This window comes from Dermacentor variabilis, chromosome 1 (assembly GCF_050947875.1).
Source record: "Dermacentor variabilis isolate Ectoservices chromosome 1, ASM5094787v1, whole genome shotgun sequence".
In the NCBI taxonomy this organism is placed as follows: domain Eukaryota; kingdom Metazoa; phylum Arthropoda; class Arachnida; order Ixodida; family Ixodidae; genus Dermacentor; species Dermacentor variabilis.
Genome location: NC_134568.1, coordinates 175938577 through 175957613, shown reverse-complemented (window position 1 = coordinate 175957613; position 19037 = coordinate 175938577). Strand labels below are relative to the sequence as shown.

General features: G+C 45.0%; 1 protein-coding gene across 2 annotated transcripts in view; it reads right to left on the bottom strand.

The window, feature by feature from the left end:
* LOC142588399 (short transient receptor potential channel 4-associated protein-like) overlaps positions 1 to 19037 on the bottom strand; it is a 127631-nt gene that overhangs the window by 16838 nt on the left and 91756 nt on the right. For both annotated transcript variants that reach the window (XM_075700058.1, XM_075700069.1), the window contains 3 exons: positions 10900 to 10990; positions 7477 to 7617; positions 3195 to 3309 (listed from right to left, as the gene is read on the bottom strand). In XM_075700058.1, the coding sequence (XP_075556173.1) occupies positions 3195 to 3309; positions 7477 to 7617; positions 10900 to 10990 (347 nt within the window). The remainder of the gene's footprint in view (positions 1 to 3194; positions 3310 to 7476; positions 7618 to 10899; positions 10991 to 19037) is intronic.

Below are 19037 nucleotides of genomic sequence, written 5' to 3'. Positions count from 1 at the left end.
CGGAGCTTAGCCACGCTCGCTCGGCGTACGAGTTGAGGAGGAAAAGCATGGCTAGGGAGGAGGGTAACTTCTAATCGCTTGTAGCTCCATTAACACGTAATGCTTCACTTAAATTGTGGTGCAAATGTTCTATTTAAGCTGAACCCTACACGTCTACAAAATTTGTCCGAACCGTTTCAGGGGCCCTTTAATATGACGTGCCGCCATGCTAGCAGCCATGAGCAATTTGTTTTATGGGGGCCTGTTTCAGAGAGTGGTGAAAGTAGCAGCAAACTTTTCCATATGAAATACGCGCCTAACTTTCTTTTACGCATTAATAAAATGGCCATACTTGACTAGAACAACTCACCAGAGTAATAATAATCATAATGGCAGCTTTGCTGGGTAGTGTCTTCTAACATGGATAACATGTTGACACCAAATACCAAGATTTTTCTTCCATGTAAAATGTAATGTCTCTCATAGCCAAGTACTAAAGGAATGTTAAGTGCTCAGTGAAGTATCATACACAACTTCGTGTGTTGAATTTGTAGACATTCATTTAAGGCAAAATTTATGGACAGACACGGCGCATATATGCATTGCAAAACCAGTAGACCCCTTCAACGCTACTTAGCTTGTGATATCCAAGCCGCAAATTTTCTCGACTCACGCACTTTTGAAGAAGGAACTGTGGTTCAGGCACGGCAGCAGCAAGAAGCCGACATATCCTTCAATAAGTACAGCTCGAGCCACCCATGCCCCCAGCATATACAAAAGGAACGAGCGCGCACGGCAGCCGAGTCAGCCGGAGCGAGCGGCGTCCTGGCCGTGACGTCACTCACGAGAGGGCACCACTCCAAATTCTCGCCGCTAATATGCAGATGACATTGTGGCACTGGCAGGTAGTGCCTCTGACCTCCAAGCCATATTAGATGTCTGCTCGGAGGAGGGCACATCTCTCGGGCTATGCTTTAATGCACAGATATCAGGTGCAGTGCTTTAGCGCAGATCAGAACCACGAAGGACTACTCCTCTGTTCACACGGAGGCCCCGTTGAATGGGTCGACAGCTACAGATACCTCGGAATAAAAGTATCAGCCACCCATAACTACCTCCTTAGATATGAAGAAGAGCTCCGGGCAAGGGCAGTCATCCGCAGAGCATTTCTGGGAAGTCTGACTTTGTGGTCTTTTTATAGATATGAGACCATACCGTGCTCTCTGGAAGGCAGTGGCGGTGCCTGGACTCACCTTCAGCAACTCAATCATCTGCCTATCATCGTCGACAAGACAAGTGCTTGAAACCAGGCAGTGTGAAGTTGGCCGTGCAGCTCTAGGCACGCACAGGTTCACATCTAATGAAGCCATACAAGGTGACCTTGGTTGGTCCTCCTTCGAGGCCCGAGAGGCAGTGGCGAAACTAGCCTACAAGCATCGGCTTGCTGCTAAGCCGGAAGGCAGATGCGCGCAAGAAGCCTTCAAATATGTACATATTCAGTGCCTTAACACCAAATCGGTGGCATGCATGAGAAGGCTCACTGAACGATACCGTGCAGATCCAGTTAGGCTTTCGGCGCCGCACCAGCCGACCCAGTGGCAGAAACTAAGGAAGCATTTAGCCAAAGTCGAGCATGGTCTCTGACAGGATACTGCACTACAGAAGACAATGATGTCTACCTACTGTGCCCAAAAGGTGGCCATTGAGGAGCCCATATACGATAATTCCTGACGCAGTGTCCCGTTGAGCGAAGCCTGAAGCGGAGTCATTCGAACACTGTCACTGAGCTCCAAATTCACTGTGGGCCTAGACCCAACCTATGCAACAGCTCTGAGAAAACATTCCATCATATTGTTATAGAGTGTCCTGGGATTCTGCATCCAGTACCGACGAACCTTGCCATCCCCGAAGCTGCTGGCCCTGGTACAGGGTCTTGGATGAGAGCGAAGCGTTGACAATGGCAATGGGCTTTCTCCCGGAGGGACAGGACCCGCAGTGGGAAGTGGTGGAAGTAACCAAAGGGCGATAGGAATTTTGGTGGCGCTCCAGAGAATTCCGTCAGTAACAGTGAACCAGTTCAGTGATGTGAACCAACGCCTATGTGAACGTAAGACAAGCTATTTGCCCCCTTCTTAGTGTTTGCTTTTTTCTTCTCTCCTCTCTGTGATTGTTTTTTTTTGTTAAATTTGAGTTTGTATGCACTATTTTTTTTATTACCATTATTTAGCCTGATTATTCTTGTGAGTGCCAGATCTGAACTCTCCATCACCTGATACAAAGGGGAAAGCAGCATATATAATCATAATCATGCCTCATGTCTCATACAAATAAAAGTTACCATGAAATTTTGCTTGAACCAACCAACGGCAACATTATTTTGACCTGATAATGCACAATTTATGCCGTATATGACCTGTTAACAGGTATGTGTCATCCTAAAGAGATTACCTACTGCTACACATTTTCCCTTAATTTATTGTTTTCACCATTTTAGCATGGTGAAATTTATCACCAGTTTTGAGAATGGGTAATATGAAAGTACCCTACATTTACCCGTCGATGATATAGAAAATCTTAATTCAAATATCTGGAAAAGGTAGAATTTTTTTATTGCCACATTACAAGCAAATGCTTTGCCTGAATGAACTTGACATTATATCCTGTTAGTTTCCTTGGTGTTTGGCACCATTTGTCCTCTTCCTATATGAATGACCAACCAGAGCCAGCCAAGATCTTGTTAGTGTTTATCTCTCCATTTACAGCATCCTTAAAGGCCACCTTCAAAAAAATGTTTGACTACATAAAAAGCTTAGTTTCAGATGGTGCTGATATGGAGCAGGCTCCGTGCAAATTTTGACATTTTAAATGCAAGTGGATGTTCAATAAGTGGATGCTTAAATATAAGTGGCAAATCTCAAGAGCAACATGCTGGGACTAATGTCGTATCTTTAACCACAAGGTGCATACGTCATCTGCTTAGGTAACAAGAAAATTATACAATTATAAGCCCTGAGGTTTTGTCAAGATTGCTTCAATAGTATATAGACTACTCATCTATAACCAATTTAGCCAGCAAAATTTCATTGCAGTTGGCCTTTAATGTATGCAGCACATTTACTACCTTGCAAGAATGTACAGGGCCTTACCCACATCCAAACACACAAAGCAGGGACAAATAGAGCTTAGCTATATTGTGAGGTAGAAAAGGAGCTCACCTCTGGATTCGTAGTCATCCGACACAGACAGGTGCTCCTGGGAGAGAACCAGGCTGCGAACAAACATGTTGGAGTCCACCAAGTAGCCATTGACCAGCTGGAGTAGCTTTCGTTGCTATACGAAGATGCAGAAGTGTAGAGATAAGGAAATATTAACAGTAAATTCCAATGCACTTTCTTCTTACAGACTAAAAATTTTCCTGTTGTTTCTGGTACTGCTGCCTGTTTTCTGAGAGCCGCAATATTTCATATGGCACATTGCTCATATGGCGTATTCTGCTATATTACACTAGTGCTCGTTTTAAAAACTCCCTTGATTTTACTTCTGGAAGAGCCCAGACTTTAGGCTGCAGTAATGGGTAAAAAAATAAATTTAGTAAGGTTGGCACAATAACAAATGGGCTTAATTACCAATCTGCATTACGACTCTACTATATTACGAGATACGCTGTCGAAACCTGCGATAATGAAACCTCGTGACAAAGAAATATTTTCGTATCCCCGGCAAACGGCTATACGATTGATTGCATTTCGTACCTCTCGACAACAAAATCTAGCTGTACTACAAACCCGCATCAACGAAATTAGCCGGAACGTAACGTCGCATATTACCTCTCGAGCAAGGCTAGCAGGCTCTAAAATGTGCTCAAATGCGATTGCTTTGCACTAAAATTGCGTAAAATACCACTACATTACACTTGCGTGGGTGTCGCCATTTTTGTTAACAAAAACAACCAACTGCTGGGAGCAATCACATGCGCTGGAAACATGTAATGGCTATTGATGATCTTGTTTGATGATCGCTCATTCGAAGCAGCATGCATGTTGCTACCGACATGTGACGATGGCTTTTGCACACCTAGTGCAGTGCTCAATGTGCACCTCGGTGAGCAAAATGCAGCAAAAACAAGGAAATCCTTGTCCCACCGACGTGGAATATGGCGCTTGAGATGGCGGTCGCAGCATGGAGTGCCACGCATAGGGCCGGGATTAAGTGATCGTCTGAGAATATGCATGCATCCCTTGTGGGAATACGCATCCCTTGCTTCAAGAACACTGGTTTCGGTGCCACCCGACAGGCATTGTTTGCAGATTTGGCACCAGACGTAGATTTGCGATGAGGGGCCGTAACCTCGATCGATTGCCTTCGGGTACACGAGATACGATCACTTTGACGCTCGGCACTGGATGCGTCGGCGTCTATGGACGACAGCGTGCGCTGGAGAAATGCTGCTGCTTGCGTGGAGTGCTGTTGCTCTGTGTCTGGTGCTGAGTTGCACAAAATCTTGCAGAAGTGATTGTATCTCTGAAAGCAATTGACCGAGAACACTGCTCCACGGCACAACTGCCACTGCTGATCGATGCATGTGGTGCACTTTGTACTGTCGGCAATGCGGCTGTCGGCAGTGCAGCAAAGCTTGCCAGAGTAGGCTAATGAAATTATGACAGTCAAGTTTCATTCTGCGTCGCATTACCTATCTGTGCTGTCTCATTTCCCAACAACAAAACTCTCGCGAAAGCGAATTTTTTTGCGTTCCCCCCATTTTTTTATCGCGAGGTTCAACTGTACTTAAAATGTTTTTTCCCCCTAAAAGCGCACTTAAGTGGTGGACTTTATTCAACTGCAATGCCGCTTAATCAATGTGAAATTTAGTTAATGAGTCGTCCGACCGTGTTTCATTTACAAAGCTGGCTGCACTGATTTACTCGTTTGGCATTATGTTTTACTACTGAGTCATGAGATCATGTCCCTGCTTGCATGGGCTGTGGTTATAAGAAAAAAAATATATTTTAAATTATAGAAATTATTTTGCGATTTTGTGTGCCATAACCATAATATATTTATGGGGCACACCAATGTGGGGGACACTGTATTATTTTGACTACCTGGTTCTTTTTTAATATACACCTAAATATAAGTAAACACAAGTGTTTTGCATTTCGCCTGCATCGAAATTCAGCCACCACAGCCGAAACCAAATCAGCGCTATCGAACTTGGCAGCGCAATGCCATAGAATGTTTTTGCATTTCGCCGGGGTCTAATCAGCGACACTGAACTTGGCAGCACAATGCCATAGCCACTGGGATACCACAGCAGGTGGTTATATGGAAGATACAGCAAATATACAAGGTTTGTTGTTCTCCTAATGCTGGCATTTATAAACCTATCTCTAAAGAAAATGATACAGATAATAATTGGTGAGTGCTGTGCTACGCAAGCAGGAACAGCGTGCACAAACACATGAAAATGAAGCTATTCTAGCCGAAGCATAGCCGAAGACAAAGGCAAGTCCTTCGTCTGACGTCACTGGAGCACTGTTCGCAACGCCGCCATCAGTAGCGCACGAGGCTGATATAAATGCCAGTGCTCTTGGCACTGTGCAAAGACAGCAAGTAGAGTTATTGCGGGAGTATGTACAAGAACTCTAATAGCGAGCTCGGCAAAGCGCCAGGAACACTGTCGGCCATACACGCAGATGCGTCTGGTGACGGGAGCAGGTACTGCTAATAGAAAACTTGCAGAAGCGTGAGCGAGCAGTCAAAACAAAAAAACGCAGAGGGAGAGAGAGAGAAAGCGTGATGAGACTGCAATGAAGGGAGGAGGGGGAGAGGGGGGGAATAGAATGTTGAAGCTTTCCGCATGTGAAGGGGTGTACTCCCACTCCTGATGGAGGTGACGGCGCGAGGGAGCTGCCAGAGGCTGGCAGTGTTCCTCACATGTTCGCCACTGGATTCGCAATTTTGCACGAGTCATTGTATAAAATGGGATGTGCGTAATCTCGGGTTGTATAATTGAGATTTTTTGATGCACTTTCTGCATGAGGAGTTCGCCGAGAGTGCACTAATCTACCGTAAAACCTAAGACGTCGCAAAATCAGCGGACACATAACTGGGGTTCCACTGTAATCAGTTGTACATATATACACTGATGGATAAAAGCAACTTATGGCGGGAAATAATAGAGTTAACTTGATATTAGTCCAACAAAATCATTAAAAAAACGCACACTCCTGAGCATGTACCAATGTTTGAGACACCGTTAAAGCAGCACAGATGTCGGATTGGGAAATTATACAATCTGACAGAAGCTTCAGTGCCTTCACTACTTCTGTTCTTTAAAAATCATGTAGCCATGTCAACCAGAGCGTAAGTTTTGCATTGTTTGATTGGGGAAGTGTTAGAAGCACTAGAGGATACCCATTTTTCCAAACTCCCCAATGTGCTGAAAATTGTCAAGCCCAACTAATAGCAGTTGAAGTGCAGTCTTCATTTCATACGGTGCATGGCATTGCTCATGGAAGAATATCAACGCCAATGTTAAAAATGTGTCGAAAAACTGCCGATCAAATTGACAGATTTTTTTGGGCTAGTAAGGAAAGAGTTTAATCAATTTTTGCAAAGAACAGTCAAAGTATGCAGAATATATGACCGTAGTCACCCACCTGTGCTTGAATGGTTGCCACATTACCTCAAATTAGGCCGCAAGCATGGCAAACATCCTACCATTGAAATAAGCAGCCAACCCCTAATCCTAGCCAATGCATCCATGATCACAACAAGCCATACCACCTTGTACCACTCATATGAGCATAGCACACATGTGCAATTTGGACGGGCTCTTGAGCATTCCTTCTGGTGTAAAACTGCAAAAGGTGTCCTAATGCTAAGCGATACAGTCTAACATGGAAACAGCTGCTTGCCACTGCAGTGAATTACTGCCTCTAGAACCTGTGAGACGTGCAGTCAGTGTGAAATATGTTTGCGCAATAACTTTTTGTGACGAGATTACTCTTTCGTGTATTGCGCCTACAGTGCGCATCCGCATATTGGACAACGTGTATATAGTATCTCATTGTACTATAACAATCACCCGCCACCTACCTTTCCCTGTATTTCCCACTTCCCCTTTCCCCAGTGAGGAGTAGCAGGCTAGAGACATGCTCTCCAGGCTGACCTCTCCTCCTTTCTTTTCAATAAAATCTACTCCTCCTCCTTACTGGAAAAATGTGGTAGCACCAGCCATCAACGATTTGCCTCACCATCATGCTAAGATTGGCGGCTGTCAAGAATTTTTCTGGCTGGATAATCTTCCTTTACCAGTTACCTAATTTATACAATCTCCAACAATAAAGAAAATGGTGAATTCATATGGTATTTTACAATGTTTATAATGTTATAAAACAACATTTAAAATAATAATGTTGTAACGCTAGTTAAACAACATTAAGTTTTCATATATGCCTCCGAATTTACTGTTTTCAATGCACTTCACACTTTTACCTTTGCCTCAGTACTGAGGATCTTGTCAAGCTGCCGGAATGCCCTGAGATTGAACTTGACCAGCTCGCCCAGGAGGTCAAAACTGCTTTGAAGCACTTCTTTCTGGCGCACATTACAGTTGACTAGGTTGCCAGCGACCAGCTGCAAGACATTAGTAGTGCCATGAGGTCAAATAAATTTGAAGCACATGTCCAAGCCACATATATACGCATATCAGACAGGCTGATACACTTCTGTATTTTAGTTAAGCGCGCACAGCCTCATCTAGTGTCGGCTGTGCTCTGCTACATGACAAAAGATAATTTGAAGTGTATGGCAATAAGTAAATAATGCACACCTGAAATGTTGAACACAATTTTAAAGGGGTTGTCACAGGATATTTTTTCTGCTATTCAGTTTTTTTTTTCTAGATAAAGGCGGATACAGCTAAACCTCTGGAAAAAAAAAAAAAGAAATATACTGTCAAGGCTCAGAGCATCCTGAATAATTTAATATAATAGCTTTTCTACAGCCAGTCTTGTTTTCGTTTTCCAGGAGGATATTGTGTCGTGACGTCAAGATGAAGTACGTGGTCATGCGAGAGTAGGCCACTGCAACGTTTTGACCCTTGCTCTGGCTCACTCAGTTGTCCGCTATGCTGCTACACCGGCTTCCACGGGAAGTAGCAGCATACGAGGCGACTGAGCGAGCAAGAGCAGGTGTCAAAACGTCGCTGATGATGATGTAAGCAAACAGCCTGAATGACTAGATGAATGAGCGACAATTGTATATGCAATTGATCAAAATTGTGCAATTGGTGCAGCTGTTGCACTCTTGCTTTGTGCATATTTACGCTTGCTTAAAAGTGAGCCACTAGGTTTCAATGACCACTCAAGTTCTGAAGAAGCTAGCCCATTTGTCTGTTTCTACCGAGTAACTGCAGTGCAGGCAGTATGTATATGCAACAAAGTTTCACAATAAACCGGCATGGAAAAATGCAGGACTTTCCCATATAGCATACAAAACAACCAAATCAAAACAAAATAGCTTCTTGCACAAAAATCACAACTAGCCAAAATTATACATCAATTGGGTGCTGGCACTAGATGGTGCTAAGGTATATATATCTTCACGTCCAATATTTCATGGGTAACAGTCGAAGTGCCTTTTACTTTGTTTGTCTCACAATGCATTAAATCGAAACAGTTGCAGCGGCCGGTTTGCATTAATAAACGCTTGGGGGAACATGCCCGAAATTTAAGTAACTTAAAGGACGAGTACGCAGACGGACTTCGCGCACGTAATTGAATGCACAGGTTGCGAGGCTCGATTGGGAGAGACGAAGATTCTCGGTAAGAGTGCCGACACGACGGTGCGCGTCAGTTTAGAAGCGTTCCACATACAGAAATATGGCAGCAAGTGTGTAAGCACCCCCTCTGTATCGCTTTTTGCTGCAGAGCTTCAATTTTTGGAAGCGACCGCTTACTGATTTGATTATATGTTAGTATCCCTCGCCTTTTTTCTTTTTTCTAGTTTTCTTTTTTTTTCTGTGCCTGATTCCGTTGACAACCGGCACGTTCGTTCATCGATGTGCAATGTCATTTTCCCCGATTGTATCACTCCCTTCCCCCTTCACTTCTGCCTTTCCCCTTATATAAGGTATCAGTCTTCCATCAATAAAGTTTAGTTGACAGTCAGCGCTTGTGTCTCGTCCTTGTTACTTTGTGGTTGCATGTGCTTGCGCTGTTACAATTTTTATGTCAAGTATACACCAACTCGCCCAGAAAGAAGTTTTAATGTTAGGGGCTGCCAGCTCGTTCTAAAGGGTGAAGCCACATCGACATCAGATCATCGTTAGTGTTCATCGCATGCAGTTGTGAGCACTTCTGTGCATTGTGCTGGTATACATTTGTTGCTTTTGCATGGTTTCTTGTGGTATTAATCGTTTTGTGAACCTGTTCACCCATTTCAATGACAATCGAAACAAGCATAAATGAGACCAAACCAACCAAACCAAACAAGCGCAAGCGAAAGTTGATGCAAGCAGACAATAGTACGAAACAAGCGGTCGGGCACCAGCATGACGCCAGCTTCCCGCACGCATGGCACTGAAAGGGCCACTCTCATTTGCCTCTGCTGTTCAGGGCTCGCATCTTCCATTTCCAGCTCCGCGTTCGCTCTTTGATCTTTCGCTGCGCTCGTTCGCAGATGGATCTAACACGAGCGCGCCATCTTATGGAAACTGCTTGAAGCACATGCAAAACCGGTATGCTGGGACAGATGCCATTCGCACACCTCTCATAACATTCCTACACTGTGGCTATGTCTGTGGCGATGCATACTCTAATGCTGCGTCTCAGTTGGACACCAGTGCTGCTGCTTTTGCGATGCTCCATGCTCACCACATACTGGGACTTGGTTGAACTAACTGGTGCATGGCCAACTACCTCCAAATTAACAAATGTTTGATACCAGCAGGGTTTGTACAGAACATTTGATTAAAAATTGAATTACAATTCCAAGACTTCCAAGGATGCCGCAGACCAAAATTCTAGGACGGGGAACCAAACCTTATTCATACACATACACTGAAAAATAGTGAAATATCCTGCTTCTTTGCAGCAAATTCTTGCAGCTAAGAAGCTGCTGACTTAGGCACAAGCTTCAAGCTCTTCAGGTTGCTTATCTAAGTTGACTTTCTCATCATAATTATGTCAATCCCCTTCTGGCGTGATGGTTGGTAATGTCGTGTAGTGGTGGCTGCGGACATGCCTCATTGCAATCGCTTAGTGACACGCTTAAAAAAAAATATATATATATATATATAACTGGGATAGTTTGCCGATAGTGGCCATGGCCTAGCCCCAATGCAGAGTTTGTTACCTTGAATGTTAAAAAGTTGACCCCAACATCAGTTTAAAGGAGGTGTACGAACCCTGGATACCAACAAATAATGCATATTGTTTCTGAAAGAGAGTCTGAATAATTTTTTAAATACCAAAGTTTGAATTAAATAAGTTTTACTGTATTGCTGTTGCATATCTACAAACACCATTAGGAGGTCTATTCTGACAAACATTTACTGTACACATGCTGGATATCACTGGCACTATGAGCCACCCCAAGCAGAAGCAAGCACAAATGTAAAATGCTATGGTGTTAAAGCTAAAAGCTTGAACCAGGTGAAATGTTTGCACAGGGCTTGCTCATTGAGTGTGCTTGGTAGTGTTAGTTAGATTTGCCCAAAAAGAGGACTGTCCATGATTTACCTCTGTGATACTGAATGTGGCACTAAACACAAACTCTAAAGGGGGGTAAAAATATGCCAAGCATGCAAACAACTACAGTGCTTAGCCTGACAGACATTAAGATTTTATGTGCTGTCACAAGACAGACCACAAACGCTACTAGGGCTTGTCTTTAGACAATAAGTACAGCACATACCTGCAGTAGGCCTCTGGAGAGGAGGAAGTCTTGATCAGCACTACTGGTGCACCCACGCAGATAACTTTCAATGGCACGTGACAGCCAGAACCTGCATGCAGGGAGGCACACAAATAAAATTCACGAAGTTGTCTGCTATCAAGCTGGCCGCTGCATTGTTAACTTCAACTGCAGAACATCAAAAAACACAGAAATAATCCTTACGTAAAGTCACTAACAGCTTCGATGTGCCAATCACACTTACATAGAAGATCCAGGAAACAGCAAACACAAGGAAAAATGATTTGTTGGCATCATGCGCCAGCACAGCAATTCATAATATAACAAACATCTGTGTTAAAGGGGCCATAACACCACATTTTCTAGCTTGAAATATGCATTGCATGTTCACATACACAAGCTGACAAAATTTGAGTGCATTCAGCATGATAGAAAATTGGTATTTCAATTTTTTTATATAGCCGCTGAACTGTACAACGTCTGGCAACACTGAGGGGTGAAGAACTAAAGTGTGTTTTGCATGGTCAATCTGCACGGTGTTAGGATTGGGGGCTCAATCCCATCGCTCGTAATCAGTTGTCAAGATTGGAGTCGGGCATGAATTAGAAGGTAGCTGGCCCATGCCGTCGTCCAACTTATCCACGCTGAGGAGGTTGATGAAGGGAAGGACTGCTTCTCATTGAGAACGAGGAATATGGGTTTATTTACACTATCTACATAAGGACGTTGCAGTTCATCAGTCTAGCATGACTGCGAGAGAAAGTACATCAGTCTAACATGACTGCTTGAGAGAGTACACTGAGCAGCCGCACAACAGCGGTTTATAAACACTCGGTCCTCCCTCGATCCCAGGGTGAGGGAAACGTTCGTCCAGACATCGTAAACAAGCCGCCTCTCTGCGGGACGGCTTACACACACACACTTCCGCACAGGTTCACGGTCCGGAACAGCGAGGCCAGACGGACTTCGTAGAACTCGGGGTTTACGTGAGGAAAGGCGCTTTTTATTCCCGAGCTGACCCCCGCAGCGCGCTGCCAGGTGCCCATTGTCTTGCCTCTTGAACGGCGCATGGGAAGGAGCCTCATACTAAGTTCCCTCGGGGACTCTGTCGTTCACAGCAGACCAGGTTGGCGGTGGCGGGTTCAGGCACAAAGGCTGCTTCGTCGCACTCAACTTGGCTCCAGCGACGGAGAGTCGAGGACGCGCGTACTGTTCTTCACACACAGTCGACTTAGTGACGTCGTGGCTAGAGGTTTGCGGTGGCGTTCCAGGAAAGTTAACGCCGCTGTTGCAACTGGCTGGCAAAACTTGCACCTCAGCTGGGCCGTTCTTAACAACGGCCAATGCATGGTTTCATTTTTGCTTGTGCATTTCTGCAGTCAGCCTGAAATAAGCTTCTGCAGGTGTCCTTTGGTTTCTACTGCTTTTATCACAGGAGTGAAAGAAATCTGGGCACAGTGCAATGATGATGCCCTTGCTGTGCTGTTGGGTGTGAGAGTGTGTGCGGAGCAAAGAGAGTTCAGCATGACATGCACGTGGTTTCGGGCACTTCATGCCATGACAATGGCAGTCACTGTTGGTGGGAGGGACTTAGAGGCAGTGATTTCACACTGAAAATTAGGGTTAGAATATGTGCTGAGAGCAGAGTTTTTTTGTGTGTATAACCATATTGGCCCCTCTCCTCTCAGTTGCAATGATAAACTGAGAACAGGGCTGATATAATGTAAAACTATTCCAATCTGTTTTTATTCCAAATCTGCCATTAGCCTTCGGTGACAGGTCAGAATGGCTTGTGTCCAGCCCATATGGTCGGGCGCCACTCCCAAATGGGCAGAGCATGAGCCATTTTGACAGATCACGAGGACTAATGGCTGATTTGGAAAAAAAAAAAAAAGAAGACACAGATTGGAACAGTTTTACATTATACTGACCCAGTAAAGTATAAGCTAAAGCTAACAAAATGTGCACTTATCTCTGCTGTTAAGCTGAACCTTAAGAATGCAAAGTTGATGTATCAGCATCCCTCTCCTTTGGGTGCTTTGGCATGTAAGATAGACCTTTGTGCAAATCTGCTCTCTTTTTGAGCATACACACCAACTATGCAAAGCTGCTGCATACAATTATTGGCAGTGAAAATGTCAATGTTTGACCTCCATCTCAGGGTCATGTGCAACTTCGGGACGTTCACCTCGTGCAACTGCTGGTGAAGCACTATTCCAGCCTTATTTCAGCTAGCATACATTCCCCGAAGCTCCTGGTACTGGCACAACGTGGAGCCTGCTACCCACATGTGCGGCTTATGTGATGCCATGCGTTTCGCATATAAGCAGCACTCGCAGGGGTGGGAATGCCTAAAATCATTTTATAGCAATTTTTCAAGCAGATAAAATTTCATCCTGGAGCACACTGAAGCAGTATGCAGCACATACATCTTATTATTGGAACAGTCTGGAGCACGTAAATTTCAATTTAGAGTATTATTACAATTAAGTGGGGTAACAGTCAAAACCTTGCATTCTGAAGCATTAACCCCTTCCCTACCGTAGAAGAGCTGAACTCGTCCACACAGTTTGTAACACTCCCACCGAAGACAAGCTGGGCTCGTCCACACTGAAACAAGCACTTGTGCACTGCTGCAGTCAGGCTACTTTGATAAATTTTGTTTAGTTCTTTCTGGCTTCAACAGATGGCACAGTAAAAAAATAAAAAGCGCATTCACCGCTTCCATTTTGACCGAATAACATTTTGATGCTGGCAACTGGGATTTAAAAATGGCGGTCTCCTCTGGTCGTGTGCATGCCGGCAAAGGCTCCGCTCCCGAAAAAAAAGGGGGGGGGGGGGGAAACAACAACAACACGTTTGTTTGCGGAAGGTTTGTCAGGCTAGGACAGTGAAGAAGTTCGATTTTCCTCCGAGAGTGGCAGCGATGATACTGAGCAGCATATCTATTCCGAGTTGTCGGATTCGGACGAGGACAGAGTCTCGACGTGTCGGCAGTGGACAAGGTATGTTTTCATGGCCACGCCTGGCATAAGGTACCTGTGACACAGGACGGGAACTATGCGCCGTATTTTGAATTGTTTCTAACGAATGAACAAATTTCGTTCTCTGTGAAACCAACCGCTACATGTACCTGGTGCGAGAAATGTGGAGTAGCACTCTGCACCATTCCGTGCTTTGAAATGTACCACACCAAGTCTACAATTTAGGGATCGGACATCCCTTGCCACAAGCATGAGCCCCGCTTGTCACAGTATAGTTTTTGAATTTCCAGAGAGACATTTTTGCAACAAGGACTACAGAAAGTCGGAGACTCTCCGCTGTGCAGTGCAGTGAAGCCAATCCTCTCTCCATACTTTGAAAAAATATTTTGCATGTATCTTACAAACAAAGTGCTTTAAGGATATTTTAAGGTTGTTTCAAAATGCATAGAATTATTAGGCAAATAAATAAAATCGGTATTTTTGTATTATTTTTGGCTAAGAAACTCTGTAGGGAAAGGGTTAAAGAAGTGTTGGTGAAGAAAGGCTGGTGAAGTGACTAGAGGTGTTTTCCAACAGAAGTTGTGAAGAAGCTAGGGTTAGTGAACACCACAGTAGTTTCTTTCAAAGACATTTCTAGGTAATGTGGCAGCATCAACAATCTCGAATCAAGACTCTGAATGTGACTGACTTTGCTTTGCCATTAACTAGACTCACTAGAAGCGTCTAGACATCTGGCGTTCATATTGAGCGAATGGGTATATGCTCCCTGAATAAGCTAAAGGGAGAGACATTCCTCCTCTCTTGGTCACTCCTTTTCCAAGTCAGCTCGCTGTACACGCCTTCCCTCGCCGCTCGACCTATCAGTTTGCGCTATTTGATGGAGGCAATCATGCGGCACAGCAATGCGATTGATGCAATATCGGGATTCACAATCAAGAGCAACTGTCAAGGTGCTGCCGCAAGAAAAACTCTGCCATTAGCATGTGGACGTTCGCAAATGTTTTTGCGGAAACGCAGGAAGCGCAGACAAGTCCAACACGTCCTCCCCTGCCCTCGCTCGTGGCTCGGCTGGCAACATAAAACAATGTCGCTACCCCTAGTTTTATTCAGGGTGATTAGTTGGGTGCCGCTGTTCGTGCCCACATGGTGACCAGCATACGAAAGTTACTTTTACACACCCTCTAAGATGAATAACACAATGCCCTGCACTATGCCGGCAATCTCTCGCCTGCCAAAGCCACAGCTGCCAATCTGGCACAGGTGGCACAATTTCAGAGATTTCCTGCTTTCGTCGCAATTTGATGCAGTAATTTGCTTGAGTATCAAAATAGTGCAGTTGGCACAGCACTCCCACCCCTGCGCTTAAAGGGACACTAAAGGTTACCAGAAAGTCAAGTTCAAGTGATAAAGCGATGCTCTAGAACGTCTAAGGCGTCAATATAATCGCGAACAGAGCTTTAATAACCGAGAAATTGAGGTAAATGCACGACACGATTTGACACCCCCCAGCGACATTCCGGTACTAGCCCGATGACGAAAGCACTCCTCATCATAATTTATGTCACTAGTACTCAACTACTCGTATTAAAAAGAACCATTTCATTAGATTATAAGACGTAAGAAAATGCTACTTGTCTGCTTCTATTCGATTCTAAGAAAAAAATATAACATTTTGACGTTACCCTTGAGTAGTATGGGTGATCGAAAGGTTTCGTTTTCGCTCGACTCTGCGCGCTCGGCATTGCGCAGCGCTCTCTGGAGTTTCAGTTGTTTCTTTATCGCGTCGTGCTGCGGTAGTCCTGCTGGCTCGCGAAACTTGCATTTGGAACAAGCAGCGAGAATGCCACGTCCATGTGATGTCGTGGGAAGCGCGAACAGTCCGCGTAACTTGGCCAAGGGCAGTTGCAGCAGCGAATCCAACGTTACTTATCACTGTGTGCCAACGAGTGAACCTCACCGTTCGTGCCAAGTGCCATATCTCTGCCACAGTGCGTTGGCAAACAGCCGAAAAAGCGCAGTGTGCTCGCTGCACTTTCGTCCAGAGGATTACGATTTCTACGCCGACTTACCGTAGTCGCGTGAAGTGCGTTTCAAAGCAGGCCCTTGTCGTAGTAGTACGCAACGACGCCGGCAGCACGAGCCCTCAACAGCAGGTCACGTTCATCAGTGCTTAAATCGCTGAAGTCGAGCCCAGCATCGTGAGCTAATGTGTCGTTGTCAGGGTCGACCATTGCAATGAGCGTCAAAGTTGGCGTCATAAAATGAAGAACCAGCTTATCGTCACGCGCTTTCACTTCCGCTAGCCACCATAGTTCCGCTTTCGCGCTGCTGTCGGCTCTGTCTTGGTTCTGTTTCTGGCCGCGCGTTTGCATTTTGTGCAGAAAAAGCCGTAGCGCCGTCTGCGGGCTCGCCGTTTTGCTCACCGACGGCGCAACGTCACTATGAGACCATGTCGTCAATACTCCTCGATCGGAGGGCGGGTGATTTGAACTGCGCTAGAGGTACGCGGACGCTTCAGAACGCATTTTCTCTTAAAATAAGTCTCTTCTTCGCACTAAACAAGCGTTTCGAAGTTTCTGGGATGGTATTGCAACAGTCCACGTTGACTTAATATTAACCTTTAGTGTCCCTTTAAGGAGAGGGCTTCTCTCGCCCTTGCCTCAGCGTCCTTCCCTGCAGCATCTGAGGTGGACAGGCGTTTTTTCTTGGCATATTTACCTTTGATGATTTTGGTTATCAGTTGTGACCCAGTAGTACTGTAACCTCCTGAGCAAGGCCCCTCTTCAAGGTGAACCTAGCTAGCTACAACTGTGGTGGCTGAGTGGACATACTGGGAGAGCCTTTAACCATAGACTGTGACTGCCATTTTAGTGCTGTAATCCATGATTGTACCTGCCTCCTGTACACATATAATGGAATAAATCCAATCATTCGTTCGGTTCCACCGCAGAAGTAGTCTTTACGTCTTGCCAGTGAGTCAAAGAACTCGAGGCACACCTTTGCATGCTTCGCAAAGTGGGGATGAGCCCCGGTTCTCACTTTTAGACATTAGCTACATGGTACCTGGCATGTTAGCCCAAACTCCCACACATTAGAATGTGGCACAGCAAGAATGGCAATACAGCTTTTGGTTGTGCTTATCTGCTGCTTCCATTGTCGCGCAAATTGTACTATACAGTTCCAACAATTGTGCAGTACTATACAGATATGGAGAACTTTATTAAAAGGATCCTGAGAAGCGCCGCCCCTTAGGGCGACACCGCGGGCTGCTCCCACGTGGGGCAGTTAGGCCTAATCTAACTGCCGTATTGTAGGCTCTCTGGACAGCCCAAAGCTGACAATGGTATTCTGAGCTCTTGATGGCCGAGTTCCACTTCTGTTCAGTGATGTCCTTATTCTCTCGCAACGAGAGACACTGCCAGAGCATGTGATCTAAATTGCATGTCCCACCGCAGCTAGGACACTGTGAGCTAAAAACGTCCGGGAATAAACAGTGCATGAAGGCCAGACTAGGATAAGAGCTGGTCTGAAGCATCCTAAGGGTTATAGCTTGAGGTCTTGTGAGCTTTTTATGTGGTGGAGGAAAGATTCTTTTCTCCAGATAGAAATGTTTTGTGAATTCGTTAAAGGTGAATAGAGTGTCCCGGAACTCTTGGACACTGGATTGTGACAAGGCTCCTCCTCCCACACGGACAGTTAGTACGCGCGCCTGGGAGTGGGCTATGTTATTGAGATTGGTGAGCGAGTGTAGATTTAGGCCAAAGTGCGCCGGAAACCAAGTGACTGTATGTGGAGTGATTGCCCTGTTCCTGAGAATACTAGGGGCCTCTTTCGCGATGGAGCCCGAGGCGAACGCCCTGACTGCCAATCTAGAGTGTGTATATTTGCGTTCTGTTGTCGTCCAAAAGAGCCAAAGCAACAGCAACCTGTTCCGCTTTAGAGGAAGTGGTCCCAGCCACCGAGGCTGCCGAAAGAGCATGGCCTCGGTGATCCATTGCCACTATGGCAAAGTGCTATAAAGACATGTTAATTCATATCTCATAGGCCCGGCAAGCGACATCAAAGTATCTTGTTCAGTAGTTATGAAAAATAAAACCCACTGAGAAAATGTTTGCTGCAGAGCTCATATCTGTTAAAATAGCAACACATGATCATGTGGCCTAAATAACAACACGTGATCATGTGGTTGAAAGTGCCCATCTGTGCCATCTGCTGCTGCCTACAAGAGCCATAGTATGAATGTGTGTAGAAAAAATTAGGTGCTCATTGCTTGGCTGCACCCATCTAAGTAAGGACATGAAAAGCAGCTTCTCCACGTGATGGCTTGATCTTGAGGCATGGGAACTAACCAATGCAATTAAGAGAGCAAACAGCTCAATGGCTGTGTGACCTGCGACGGCATGCATCAGATCAAACCTTCGTGTGCAAAAGCTGCTGTTCACATCCTTCCTAAAGCTGTTTTCACATGCTGCAATTCTGTGAGGCAAAATGCTGTAGAATCGATTGCCTCGGATACTGTCACATTCTTGCCGACTGAAATAAGAACTCGTCTTTGCATGTCTCCTGTGCTATCAACACAAGCACAAACACTGCATGGCATGCATGATATGAGTCGCAATACTGGATTAACTGCTGTGCATTAAATGCATGTTTAATTAACTCCTCTTGTGCCATGCTATTATCTCAAATTCTGAACAAAAATCGCCAAATTATTTTTTAAGACCTCAGTTGCCAACATGTTCTGCTTGCTCCGCCAGAATAAGCTCGCTCCTGCTTGCACTGCCCTACCGACTGTGTGCCGCCATCTACCAGAAGCATGAAAAAGCATGGAGATGAAACCAGCATGTCCATGGCACTACTAGAGAACTAAAAGTACCGTTGATGAGCTAAGCTCGTTCGTGACTGTTTTTACCAGAGACACATGGACAAACCCAGCTCACCCATGGCACAGAAGGGATTAATGAGTACCTTAGGTCATACATATCTATGTATGTTTGATGGGGCGATTCAATCTGCATGAATTATCTGGACTTTTGAATTAATTAGTTGAAGTAACAAGGCATCACTGGATAAGTAAATGAAAAGCAACGGCCATTTGTTGCAATGCCCAACTGTGCACAGCATCACATAGTGTGAGCTTTATTCGTGGAAAAC